The sequence below is a fragment of the Electrophorus electricus genome, chromosome 4, assembly GCF_041902795.1.
Source record: "Electrophorus electricus isolate QZ-2024a chromosome 4, ASM4190279v1, whole genome shotgun sequence".
Taxonomy (NCBI): Eukaryota; Metazoa; Chordata; class Actinopteri; order Gymnotiformes; family Gymnotidae; genus Electrophorus; species Electrophorus electricus.
This window is the reverse complement of record NC_137500.1, coordinates 9,012,606-9,026,409: the sequence shown is the minus strand read 5'-3', so window position 1 is coordinate 9,026,409 and position 13,804 is coordinate 9,012,606. Positions and strand designations below refer to the sequence as shown.

The following is a 13,804-nucleotide window of genomic DNA, read 5'->3' as shown; positions in this document are numbered from 1 at the left end:
CACCAGCAGCAATTATGTGACCTTTGTATGAGAGGCAGAATTCCACAGCCAGAGTCTGAGCTTCTGTGCTTCTAAGAGGAGCTCTTGTGGAGCTGTTTTTCCAAAGTTTAATTGGCTTTATCTGTGGCACTACTGTCTGTTGAAAGACTTTTGTTATTCTGTCATTTCCAAATGAGGTGACCCTCCTTATTGGCTTGCCTTGTTAAGAATCCTGCTAGGCTCATGTTAGGCTTTTCCTCCTCAGGTTTAAGGACAGCCGATCCAGTATCCTGGTGGGCGACCCATATGTGTTCCATGACAACGGGACTCTTGAGATACCTGTGGCACGGGTCGTCCACAGCGGCAAGTACACCTGCGTGGCAAGGAACTCCCTTGGCATCTCGGAGAATCACGTGTACCTGGAGGTCAAAGGTGAGCATTTGTGTGCAGTGTGGAGGTGGAGAGGAAGTTGGATTGGGTTAAGACTTTAATTGGTCATTGCTCTGGTTTTTATATTTCGTGCTTCTCCTTGCTGTGTGATATCTGTTTTGATACGTAGCCCTGGGAATGTTTTGCTTTCCACATCTATTGAATGTATTGCTATATCATATCAATATATAACAAAATCTAAACAAAATATATTGCAATGTGTTATGCTGTATTTAACTTTTTTTTATGAGTATACATTAGGCCGAGAGCTTCAGTCAGTAGATTTAGTCTGGAGCTGGTCTGTTGTCCATTGTTTAAATAGACAAATTAATTGCTTGGAAGGTGCTACAATACAAATCCATTAAGGCCAATCACCTGTCTTCACTGGGTTGTTGTTTTGTTTTTGGAAAACATTTTGCCAGCTATTGTATGGTGATGGACCAGGAGGCAACTTTTACAGCCTACCTGGAATGTATATTGAAAACATCCAGATATCTGAGTTAATTCTTAGTTACCTGCAATTTATTACCTTTGTGTTCCCATCTGTTTTTTCCAGACATCAAATGGCTTTAAGTCCAGAATTCTTTAGGTTCTTTCAGTTTCTGCACCAGCCTTAAACTCAGTGTATGTAATACATATGCCTGTATGTATTAAAGTATTTAGTTGATGCTTTTATCCATATCAACTTACAATTATGACAGAACACAGCTTGAGCAATTGAGGGTTAAGGGCTTTGTTCAGGTGCCCAACAGTGGCAACTTGGTGATGTTGGTGGGGCTTGAACTGGCAACCTTCCAATTTCTGGGCAAGTACCTTAACCACTGAGCAACCATTGCCCCCTGTTAAAGAGCCCACACGGATTGTAAAGCAGCCTGAGTACATGGTGGTCCAGAGAAACAGCGATGTGGTGTTTGTATGTAAAGTGAAGCATGACCCTTCCCTCATCCCAACCATGATCTGGCTCAAGGATAATGGAGAGCTTCCTGATGATGAAAGGTAAGCACTGATATGGGTCTGTTATTGATATCTATATAAGTAACACAGATTTATAAACCTAACCATAGCACATCATGTTTTGAACCATAAAAGATGGGCATCTTTTTATAGTTTGTCCTTGCTTATCCTGAAAATATATAATTACAGGCAGGGCAGGTTAATATATTTAGCCTAATATAGACACCAAGTCCCATGAAGCTATGCCTTTAGTATCCATAGAAACAGTGATACTGTGTAAGAACAAGCATTGTAAAAATGCCCTTTGAACTTTCCATTAATGCCAAGTAATTTTCTATGGAGCACTCTTTAACAGTCTTTAAATAAAAAGTATAATAACATAAATAGATCCATGCCTCAGGGGGCTAAGTTCCCTGGTGGCTCTTCACAAATCCATGGCATTCTTTCCTGCTACCTCATTGAGATGTAGTGATGACAGTAAGGCTGTGCTATGACTGCTTTCAGATTCATCGTGGACTCTGAAAGCCTCACCATTAGAGAAGTGACAGAGAATGATGAGGGGACATACACATGCATTATGAACACCACCCTGGACCAGGACTCAGTCAGTGCCAAGCTCAGTGTTGTTGGTACGTCACCTTACCTCATCCCCTTTCTATAGAAAACAGTAGTTACAGAAGTAATAGATCCTCCTGAATAAGTATAAAGAGAGCCAAGCTAACTTTAAATAAAAAAATAATTATTTAGTGGACTTTTCTCCATTTCTTGGCCTCTGTTTCTATTATAGACTGATGACTGTTACTTTGCTCATGCGAGATCATTTAAAATAAAGAATGACTGCTTTAGGAAACAGATCATGTAGCATCTTCTTTCGGTGGATCCTTAAAACTATCACTGCACCTTCCCTTGAGCCCAAATGCATCTTCTTCCTCTACAGCTGTACTTCCAGCTCTTGTTTGTATACTAATGACTAACTCCTCACTCACTCCTACCCTGCTCGATTTCAGAGGCTACCCCCACACCAGCGGTTATGTACGGTAAAAACAGCCTCATATGCATCACATCACACCTCATACTCCCCTGGGTTGTGGGGTGTGTGTGTGTGGATGTGTGTGTGTGTGTGTGTGGGGGGGGGGGGGGGTGACAGAGAGTGTGTGCAAATGTGTGTGCACATGTGTGTGTGTGTGTGTGTGTGTGTGTGTGTGTGTGTGTGTGTGTGTGTGACAGAGAGTGTGTGCGAATATGTGTGTGTGTGTGTGTGTGTGTGTGTGTGTGTGTGTGTGTGTGTGTGGAGAGGTTCAGTCAAGCATGCTGTCCTTGTAGCTACATATTCATTCCTGCTTCGGTGTTTGCAATGATGTGTGTTTGTGACTTCATTAAAGTCTTGCTTGAACCACAGGTTGACAGACAACTTTTTCAGATATACCAGCTTTTTGTGCTTCTTTCCCATTTTCTTTTTTTTTCTTTTCTTTCTATATTCTACAGTACTCTGCTACAACATGCAAAAAAGCCCTCTTTTATGTTGTCAAATATTACTTTTGATGGTTTTGTTAGTGAACTAATTGCTCTGCACACAGAGTGAACATCTTCTTTATACCCATTTGTGTAAAATCAGTTGGCGTTATATCAGCATGAAAACCAGATTGATCTGCCTGTGGTATAAGATGTGCATCCCATTTGTAAGACATCACTTCAATTTTTGCATTTCAAGACGTATAAGGTTGTGCATGATTCAAAAGGATTTCTTATTTATTTTGCAACACAGAATTTTTAAATCTTTCCATGTTAGTTTGAGTTTGTACAAGTCTAACACCTCAAATACTGCCTAGGACAACTGCTCTCAGGTGCTGTATTTCTGAAACCTTTTTCTTTTGTTCCCCTCTAGAAAAGCCAGATGCCCCCACAGATCTGGAGCTGACAGATCCTGGGGTACGGAGTGTCCAGCTCTCCTGGATCCCAGGAGATGAGCACAACAGCCCTATCAAGAGTATGTGTCCCCTCGTCTGCATGCCAACAGTCATGCTCCTTAGTGAAACTGCCTTGACAGGCAAAGCTGTGACCTGTGCATGTTAGATTCCTTTTTGTGGACAAATGGGCTGAAACTCTAACAGTGGTGTTTTGTGCTACTGAGCCCATTATTCTTGTTAGTGAATGTATTGGAAAGAAATCTTTGTGTTTTTAAAATAATTGCTTTGCATATACATTCATGCTATGCCAACTGACCTGATTATCTGAAAGGGGCTAATGGATCAAGTCTGGCATTTCTAATTGATTTGAATTCTTTTACTATTTGGTCTGCTTTTTCCAGAGTTCCTTATTCAGTATGAAGATGCTCTTCATAGCAGTGGTACATGGAATAACCTGACGGAGGTGCCAGGGACCAAGACTATGGCTCACCTCAAGCTTTCCCCATATGTGCACTATAGCTTCAGGGTCCTAGCTGTCAATGATGTTGGCTACAGCCTGCCCAGCCTGCCCACGCACGTCTACAAAACCAAGCCAGCAGGTAGCCACCAGGGCATTTCTTACTGCGCCTGCTACCGTTTTAGTTTAGGCACAGTGAATATAGCTGTGTCTATCTGAGAGTCTGCACCAGTTTGTTACCTACTTGTATTTTCATTGTTTCAGGATTAAATATGTGTATCTGAAATGTAATATCTCTCTCTCTCTCTCTCTCTCTCTCTCTCTCTCTCTCTCTCTCTCTTTCTTTCTCTCTCTCTCTCTCTCTCTCTCTCTCTCTCTCTCTCTCTCTCTCTCTCTCTCTCTCTCTCTCTCTGCTGTTTGTTCTCCCAGCTCCTGATGAGAACCCCAGTGATATTAAAGCCATGGGCATGGAACATAGTAATTTGGTGATATCATGGAAGGTAATGGTAAAAATAATTTCCATATAATGCTAATGAAAATCTGGAAGATATTCTAAATGTTCATCATCATGAGTATCCACACTATTGAGCTATAGGGATGCTAGTTGGTAATACTTATGTATAGGGATAATAGATGGTAATACTTAACTATAGATGATTAGATTGCTTAACTTCTGCTGTATGGCAACCAATTGAAAATGCTGAACTTTGTGTTATGTACCTACTAAAGTAATGCTGACCGATTTTCTAAGCCATTGACAGGTCTTCAGTCGAATGGTCCTGGTCTTCAGTATAATATCATGTGGAGGCAGATGGATGTGGATAAGGACTGGAATTCTGAGACAGTGGCCAATGTCTCTAAGTTTGTGGTAGCTGGAACACCCACTTTTGTGCCATATGAGGTGAAAGTTCAGGCTCTGAACGACTACGGTAACGGGCCCAAGCCCCCCATCATCATCGGTTACTCAGGAGAGGACTGTGAGTAATCCAGTATTTTTTCTCTGCAAAAAACAAACTGAGTATTTTTTGCCTATGTGCTTTAGAACCAAGAGAGATGGCTGAGTGACATTCTGGTCTGGTCATTGTAGTGTAATCAGTATATTTGCCCTCCACGCAGTGCCAGTGTCAGCGCCAGAGAATGTATGGGTTCGGGTGCAGAACAGCACTCTGGCAGAGGTCCACTGGGAGCCAGTGCCAGCAAAAGCAGTGCGGGGAAGACTACAAGGCTACAGGGTGTGTCTCTTTTCATGTGATCTAGTGTCAACATAATAGATTTAAAGAATTACTATTATTTATTTAACTCTATGAAATCATAAGTATTGCTGGTTATAATAAAGACTAGGTTGTAATGTTAGTTGTTTAATAGGATACTTATATCTTTGTAAGACAAATGAAGCTATTTCATTTTGATAAATAATGTTCATTGTGTGTATTGTCTTCACTGGAAAGCGCTTTGCGTTTAGGAGCCATGAGGAGCAGTTATTTTGTAATTATGATATGCTGGTGATAACAGTGATTGTGATATATTGGTGATAACAGTGATTATGATATGCTGGTGTTAAAAGTGATTATGATATGTTGGTGATAACAGTGATTATAATATGCTGGGGATAACAGTGATTTCAGAGGGCTGTTCCAGAGTTACAAGTCTGAATTCAATTTTTCAGGCCATTTTCTGGACTCACAGATGTCACTGACACACAAAAATACAACAGAATACATCAGAATTGAAATTAGCCCACTTGTGTTGTTCACCAAATGGGTGACAGTGCCTGTTTGTATAAATGTGTTTATCATTGAGTAGAATCAGATTAATCTAGAATCTGATACTCATTTATATTGATGATTCCAACAAAAACAGTTCCTAGATCAGCTCTCTATATCTGAGCTGCATCTCATGGCACCCCTCAGAGCCCGTTTCATAGTATTTGTAAAGTACCACAAAGAAGATCTCGTTTTGAACCATCATCTTAGATTAGCTGTTCTAATGGGGCCAGCTGGTCCTCTTAACCACTGTTGAATAGCCTCTGACAGAACCTGACAGAACCTGACAGAACCTTAGGCCTGAGCATGTGTTTACAGGAGACTGCAGTTATACTGCGGATGTTTTACTAGAATAAAGCCAGAGAGTTGATTGCACCAGTTATTTTGTAACAATGGAATAACAATGTTCTTAATCACAGTTTTCAGTTGAGTTATGATGCTCTGTCTCAGTGAATGCAGCTGCACTGATTATATTACACAGAGAGAGACATCACATTTCACGTGCTGAAGGGCAGTATTCTTACAGGCATTCTCGCTACTACTCCCCAGGTGTATTACTGGAAAGAAAGAAGCCTACACAGGCACACCACCCACAGCCATGCCCACCACATGGAGCAGCAGACATTGAACTTCACTGGCAACCGGAGCCATGGCAAGATCCCAGGCCTCCACCCATACAGCATCTATTTGCTCAATGTCCGAGTGTTTAATGGGCGTGGCGAGGGCCCGGCTAGCTCCAGCCTGAGTTTCAAGACTCCTGAGGGAGGTAAGGTCTGAAAACCATGCTAGATATTAGAGACATCAGATTAAGGTGCCAGATGATTGGACAGCACCTTTGGATCATAGTTGAACAAACTGTATGGAAACAGGCAAAGACAAAATAAATAAAAAATTCTGGGTCTTGAGTTCTGGACTTTACTCTTTGATTACATCTAATTCTCAACCCTATCTGTCTGTTTTTCTAGTTCCTGGTCGACCAGCATTCCTGAGGGTAACTAACAGCAATCTAGACTCTCTGACCCTGGAGTGGGGTCCACCCCATGAGCGAAATGGGCATTTAACAGGCTACATCCTTACATACCAATCAGGTAAATCAACATATAATCCATCCCAGATGATGTCTCAGTTGTGGCTTTACAGAGTGGGTCAGTAGATCAAACAGTGGTACAGCCCCATTGTGATGTGTGTATTGTTCATATGCATAGCTTTAATCACTTCAGCATGTTATGGGGAAACAGTTTCAGTTAGTCAACAAATTAGATTCTCATTAACAGGTTGTGACACATTTGACTAAATCAGTGACTCAGTTTCTAACCTTCTTTTAAAATCTTTGTATATGTTGTGTTAATGTAAATGTATATTTGTGTGTTTATCTATATACTGCATGTTGCTAAATTTTAGCTACTTAGAATCATGGAAACTTTGACAGTGTGTCTTTTCATAGATAACACTTACATTAAAAAACTCCATCAGGAAGATCATGGATCATCTTGAATAACATATTGTCACCCGTCTGTGCATTGCCCTTGCCAACAATCTTGTTCAACCTCTTTAGTGAATAACACCAATGAGTTTGGCCAGCTGAAGGAGCTTGTCCTGCCGCCCAACGAGACCAGCATAACACTGCACAACCTCAAGTACAGCATGCGCTACAAGTTTTATATCAGTGCCAAAACACTGAAAGGACCAGGGTCCAGCACTACTGAGGAGTTTGCCACAATAATGGACGGAGGTAAAGTACAATCAGTTCTTGGCATAAAATTAACATTGGGATTGGTCTTTTGTGAAGCACATGATATGGAAGTAGTGTTGTTATTACTACTGAGGAAGAAACTGCATAGTGGTTTAGTTCAGATTCAAAAATATTGTGTTGTAATTTTTTGCTAAGGCTTTATTATTGCCCTTCTGAATTTAGTTTTCCTGTTTTCTCCAACTGCAAGTCATAGCCAATTGTTGTAGGTCTCTCCCTTGTCACAGGATAGTGAAGGCAAGCACATGCCTTCACATAAAGTGTGTGAGGCCTTTCAAACTGCCAGCCACACAACTGTTGGAGTTCACAGTATACTGATAGAGCATTGATGGTATAAATGGGCAGAGGGTAACCTTGCTAACCTTCTAATGCAATGACAAAATGGCCAGCTGTGCTCTTGTGAATCCACACAAGTGACCTGTACATTTACTTATTCAGTTTCATTTCTCATTTGAACACTTTGCTTTTATTTTATTTTACTGTGATGTGTCAGGGATGTGCTGTACCGGTAGAAATGTTTTGCATTCATTTGTGTTTTAGCCTTGGAATAAAACCTCTGATAAACCCTGCCATGTATTTAAACAGTATAGTTAACACAGGACTTCATTAATTTTTATTTTTATTTTATTTTTTTTTTTTTTACAAAAATCTGTTTAGGACAGCAGATGCTTCTTTTGGAGGGATTGCATTTTGATTTGGCTTTACTTGGATTTCATGTCCATATTAATTTCCTTTGGCTACTGCCTCTCCCTCTTCATCTTGTACACATGTATACATTATGTAGGTAAAGACATCCTTAATATTTGTATGCTGCTCATGCACAGTGTATCTGCAGTTGTAGTCACTTTGCATGCCTTGAGTTCAGGGTTTGTCTGTCTTCAGTTCCCAGTGCCCATTAAGCAACACAAACATTCAACACTTGAGCAGACAAAATGAATACTTATTTTTTCTGTTAGTGCATATCCTTCTCTTGACCTGTCTTACCATTTTTTATCTTCTGTTTTGTTATGAAATGAACATCCTTCTTTCCTTCTGATTTCTGTTATGCTAAATACGTCCCACTACCAGCATGTTTGGCATGTACGTGGTACCTAACATGTCTTAATCTACTTCTGCTTTCATTGTGAACTGTTTGTACAATGTGTCTTCTCTTTCTCTCTCTGATTGTTTGTTTGTGTCTCTGTGTGTGTGTGTTTCTGTATGTTTGTGTGCTTTGTGTGTGTGTGGGTGCATGTGTGTGTATGTATGTACATTTGCGGGTGTTTCTTATTCCTTTTTATATTTTTTCTAGGGAGTCCAGATTCCCCCCATCCACTTTCCCCTACCTCCCAGTATCTACGCCCCCCTCAGCACAAGGGTATATCTGACTCATAGGCATATCTAGGCCTTAACACGTCTAACCTGATGCTAACACCCTGGAGCATCTGACAGTTAACAATTGTATTACTAAAGTCCCTTGAAATTATCAATGTTGTTAGTCATTATGTTCATATTGGAAGTTTCTTCTAGTTATGCTTACTTATGTAAAATCTTAGAATCCTTAGAATTCTAGAAACGCAAGTCATTGTTTATTTCAGTTCCCAAATTGGTGATGCATGCAGGATTACTTAAAAGCAAGGGAATAGTTATAGGAATAGTTTTGCCTGTTTAAATGCCTGCTGCCACACTCTTGTCTTCTTTCTTGTGTACCCAGTGCATCCAGTATCTCCAGTGTTTGGAAACGTTAGCTCGTCTGTGGGCGAGGATGGAGCACTAATAAGTTGGGAATACTGGGGACCAGAAAGGCACATTTATGTTGAATATATTGTAGAGAACAGTAAGACATAATTTTGGCCATAATTTTGTTTTGTGGTACTGAAAAATATAGGTTGTAATGAACCATTACTCAAGATGAAATTAAAAGATGGTTAGGAGATGAATCATAACTGATGTAATAGGACATTCAGATTTAAACATTTGGATTAGTTTGATAATAAAGCTTTTAATACTTTGGACAATGCATTATGCTATTATGCCAAAACAATTATAAAAATCATTTTAAAACCTTGTTGAACAATTGAAGTAAAAATGCTATCTTCTAAAAGGAAATTCTAACTGATTTGTTTGGCTACATTTTGAGACTATTTAATAAATAGAGAAACTTACTAGAGTTCAAAAGAGTACAAAGAGTTCTGAGATAAATAAATAATCACAGTTGATAATGGTAGCTAATGTTCACAGTACATTATGTCACAGTAACTTGTAAATTGTACTTTCTATGAGGATAATCCATGCCTACTAATATACAACCACTGACATTCATACCTCATTGAATTAATTTAAATATAATAAGTATATTACATGTACTCTTAATATAGATTTTTTTGTAGAGGTATTCTAGTAAGATAGACAAAATTAACTTATCAGGTGGTCATAGTGACATAACTTACCCCTGCATGAAATGTGTAGAATATAGCTCTGCAACTACCAGAGTATGGATGTGATCTGTCCCTCTCAATGGAACCCCATCAGGTGATGAAGACTGGCAAAAAGAGATGGTAAATGGCTCACAGTCCCATATGCTTAAGGGTTTAAAGGAAGGACTGGCATACAAAGTGCGGGTGGTGGCTAAGAGCCATGCTGACCAAACGGTCCACCGTTCTGAGGAGCTATTGGTTACGGTACCAGGTGAGGCCCCGTCTGGCCTTAACCCATGGCGTCATGTGAAATGTGATTCATCGGTTGTGCACCTGCATGCACTGTCCTCCCTTCTCCCGCTCATTACACATGTGAAATGCCTCTGTTTCTAAGCACAGTCAGTCAGTTTCAGTAAAAACCTTCGAGGCTTGTCCATACATTGAGTTGTGCATTTCCTGCATGATTGGCCATCTACATCAAACAGTGTTGTCAGTGGATAGTATTTCATTATTGTATTTTTGTGCCCTTTGAAATTTCGCATATGTGAAGTATGTATGACTGCACAATGCTCATATGCTTGTGCTAATGAAAGTTATCATCAGTGAATAGAATTAAATAATAAACTTGCAATCTAAATATAATCTCATTGTGCTGACTGCAGTCATCTGTAATGAAGCTCCAGTGCTTTTATCCCTGGGACCCAATGAAAATGTTCCTCTGCTCCACTTCACACCCATTTGTTGTCATCAGAGGATCTGCAGATGACAACTGTAAATGTGTACATTGTATTGGCTACGCATCATTTCTTATGTCTAACTGTCACCCCATCCGCCCCGCGTTCCCTTAGCTATGGCCAGCAGACAGGTGGACATTGCTACCCAGGGCTGGTTCATCGGCCTCATGTGCGCCATTGCTCTGCTTATCCTGATCCTTCTCATCGTGTGCTTCATCAAGAGGAACAAGGGGGGAAAGTACCCAGGTGAGTACCCAAGCACCAGTCCTTGGTTTTCATTAGTCCTGCCTGGGAGAGGCAGTGCAATAAAGCCCTGTTTGCTTTGCCAGTGAAAGAGAAGGAGGCTGCACATGCCGACCCAGAGGTCCAGCCCATGAAGGATGATGATATAACTTTTGGAGAGTACAGGTAAGAGAACAGTAAATCTATGGGGATTTTCCCCCACACCATAACCTCAACACATAGCCATCTGGGGATTTCTTCCCCGCACCTTCACCCCAACACACAACACTCTGGAGAAAGTATTTCCTCCACTCATCATGAACCGTGACGCCTGCTTCACCTGCGCAGGGTATGGGACTACAAGTGATCCGAAACCTCTTCACCTCTGGAGCTGAAGCACAACTTTCTTATTTGTGGGCAGGTTGCCCTAAACGTCTATGCCATATCTGTGTTACTGATTAATTTTCTACCAAATATGTACAATAATGTGTAAGACTTCCATAATACTCAAAATTCAGGATATTAGATTAGATATTTTTCTTTCCTTTGGTTTTACAAGATTTTGAATTTACTTTAGGAAAAGCAAGATCCTCCCCTTAAATTTGAATGAATTCAGATCAGTTGGCTGAATAATTATGCAAACAAATTTTATTCATTCATTACCAAATTGTACAGTATACATGCACAGTGTAATAGCATTCAAATGATGGAGCACAGAGATTCTCTAGCTATCACTGAAAGCAGTTTTCTTGTGATGCTTGTTATTGTAATCAGTCTCTTCCTCCTCCTCCTCCTCCTCTTTAGCTGCTTATCGAACTGCACGCGTAAGCTATAAAAATCAAGCACTTTACTTTGTATAGCACTTCTGAAGCATTTTTGTACATCTTTTTCAATTTTTATTATGTTTACATGGTCTTCATTTTATACCTTATATTGTTTGTATATAATTCGAATATAATAGAGTGTAATTTTATCTATTTACTGTGTCCTGACAATTTGTTATTCATGTTTTTAGTTATCTATAATTTAATGTACTGTGCATGACGATGCATAAAGTGTCATTTGCAATAGATAAATGTATTGGGTGATGTTCAAAGTAATGAGTATACAGTATGTAACTTTGCATATTACATACAGTATATAGCATGCACAACAAAGAGGGCCATAATTCTCTGCTAATGACAGTCTGACCATTTATTTAAGTTTCTAGTTACATTTTTGTGTCAGCTTGTTGAACTGGAATACTCTACAATATTGTAGTTCATAGGTTTTTTATGAGTGGTATGACAGTACTTGTTGAAATCAGGACTACCTGCCATATTTAATATTTAATAGATTTGGGTTCACACGACCCATAGAAATAAAACATTCATAAAATAATAGCTCAGACTAGCAGCTAAACGCTGACAGTTAGTTGATCACTTTTGCTCTATTGATTGTGACAGTAAAATATTTACACATCACCTCAACAAGCCTTTACATACTCAGGCAAACATTTGTAATATTTTGTGAATTTTAATGTGGCTTTTTTTTTTATCTTTTCCCCCGTTAACCTCAATGGCTAACCATGTCCCATGTCCTGGTCCTCCTTCATTCCCCCGTCCCTGGTTCGTTCTGATCCCGTGAAGCCTGTGGTTAGTGCGGCATTGATTCTGGACCCTGGTGAGGTCGGTGCAAGCCACCATAGTGAAATGATTCAGTGGCTGTGGCTCTGTGGCAGCTCTGAGCCTCCCCAGCTGCTGCTCTGTCTTGCGTTACATTGGCTTTGCCATTTGCAGCAGCAGTGCTGTGTGAGAGACATAACAGTGTTGATTGTAGCTCTGCGTGTGCTGCATCCCGCACACTAATTCAATACGAGCATCCTCTTTGACCACCGCTGTCTGCTCCCTCTGCCATCTGTGTGTGTGGGTTGGACATAGGTCTGGAAGGAGGTAAGGGGAACAGTGCGAGACGTGCATGTGGAAATCTGACTGAGATTAGAACTGGCACTGGGAGAAAAACGCCTTGCACACCATCCCAGGATGGCACTCTACTCATGCTCCCAAGCCCTGAAGCCCAATGCTATCATACACAGGCTTTCCTATAGCTCCAGCTGCTTGTGGGTTCTTTCAGGGGGTTGCGAGGGAACACCAAAGCAAATACCATACCTTCAGTAATGCTAGTGCTACTACCAGAGCTACCAGAGTTGCTGATCGCTTAAATGTTTATGATAGCATTTTATGGCTTTTTAAGGCAAAGGTGTCAAATGTTTGTACAGTACATTACATGACAGATCATCACATGCTTATTTTAAGTGAACTAAATTGATTTGTCATTTCCCTCAAATGCTCATTTTTGTTTTGGCTGTTGGATATCTGCTTTCCTGGTCACATCTTTGTCTTATTATTTATGGTTACTGAATGTTCAAAATGGCTGTGGAAAGACAGCCAGTGCTCATGTTTATTGACATAAGCCTTATTCACTGTGATTAAAATTACTGGAGCCTTCAGGAATTAACATTGCTTGTCATTAGTGCTATACGAAATCACAAATCTTATTTTTTGGTCATTGTTACCAACATGTGTAAGAGTGAAAAATTAATGCTTTTAATTACCTACTGGTTTATCTAATTAGAGATATTCTAACATTGTACATGCAGTTCTGGTTGTACTGATGGAGTTCTATGCTGAACGATAAACTTTTATCGCCAGACTTTAGGGTGCACCATCAGATAGTTGCCATAATTTTGGTAATAACTATTGATGTAAATTACAAAGGGCTTGAGTAATTTAATCTCATGTGAACAGAATATGTTACTATATAACATTATTTCATACCTTTTACTTTGTTTCAGAAATGCAGAAATTTTGAGAATTACATAATTGTGCCTGATATCCATTGATGTTCAATATTCAGTTTTGCATTCACCCCATCCACCATAAAGTTCCACAAATCAAACATTAAAGTTAAAAATGTGAAATACATTTAAATATATGTGCTACAGGATGTAACAGTAACATTTAATGTTTATTTGATACTAATGATCCTATTACCCCATTTTGTCATACCTATGTCACTAAGTATGGCACATGTGTATGTACTATACCTGGCATGTTGTTTGTATCAGTGTTCCATCTTTGGTCATGAACAGCCAAGCTAATCTCTGTCTGACATGTCTCTCATCTCTGTCTGACATGTCTCTCACCGTTCCACCTGTAACATCTGCATGTTATT

At 39.8% G+C, this 13,804-nt stretch overlaps 1 protein-coding gene across 23 annotated transcripts in view; it reads left to right on the top strand.

Annotated features, from left to right (window-relative positions):
- Positions 1-13,804, top strand: part of nrcamb (neuronal cell adhesion molecule b) — a 70,198-nt gene that overhangs the window by 54,138 nt on the left and 2,256 nt on the right. For 10 of the 23 annotated variants that reach the window (XM_081712206.1, XM_081712201.1, XM_081712204.1 and 7 more), the window contains 17 exons: positions 245-411; positions 1,257-1,404; positions 1,867-1,991; positions 2,370-2,399; positions 3,248-3,349; positions 3,671-3,868; positions 4,156-4,226; positions 4,478-4,703; positions 4,843-4,958; positions 6,039-6,255; positions 6,455-6,577; positions 7,045-7,221; positions 8,531-8,596; positions 8,933-9,055; positions 9,751-9,906; positions 10,484-10,615; positions 10,699-10,777. In XM_081712206.1, the coding sequence (XP_081568332.1) occupies positions 245-411; positions 1,257-1,404; positions 1,867-1,991; positions 2,370-2,399; positions 3,248-3,349; positions 3,671-3,868; positions 4,156-4,226; positions 4,478-4,703; positions 4,843-4,958; positions 6,039-6,255; positions 6,455-6,577; positions 7,045-7,221; positions 8,531-8,596; positions 8,933-9,055; positions 9,751-9,906; positions 10,484-10,615; positions 10,699-10,777 (2,256 nt within the window). Of the gene's footprint in view, positions 1-244; positions 412-1,256; positions 1,405-1,866; positions 1,992-2,369; positions 2,400-3,247; positions 3,350-3,670; positions 3,869-4,155; positions 4,227-4,477; positions 4,704-4,842; positions 4,959-6,038; positions 6,256-6,454; positions 6,578-7,044; positions 7,222-8,530; positions 8,597-8,932; positions 9,056-9,750; positions 9,907-10,483; positions 10,616-10,698; positions 10,778-10,939; positions 13,802-13,804 lie in introns of those variants that run through there. The other 13 variants (XM_081712207.1, XM_081712203.1, XM_081712202.1 and 10 more) reach the window with 6 other exon arrangements.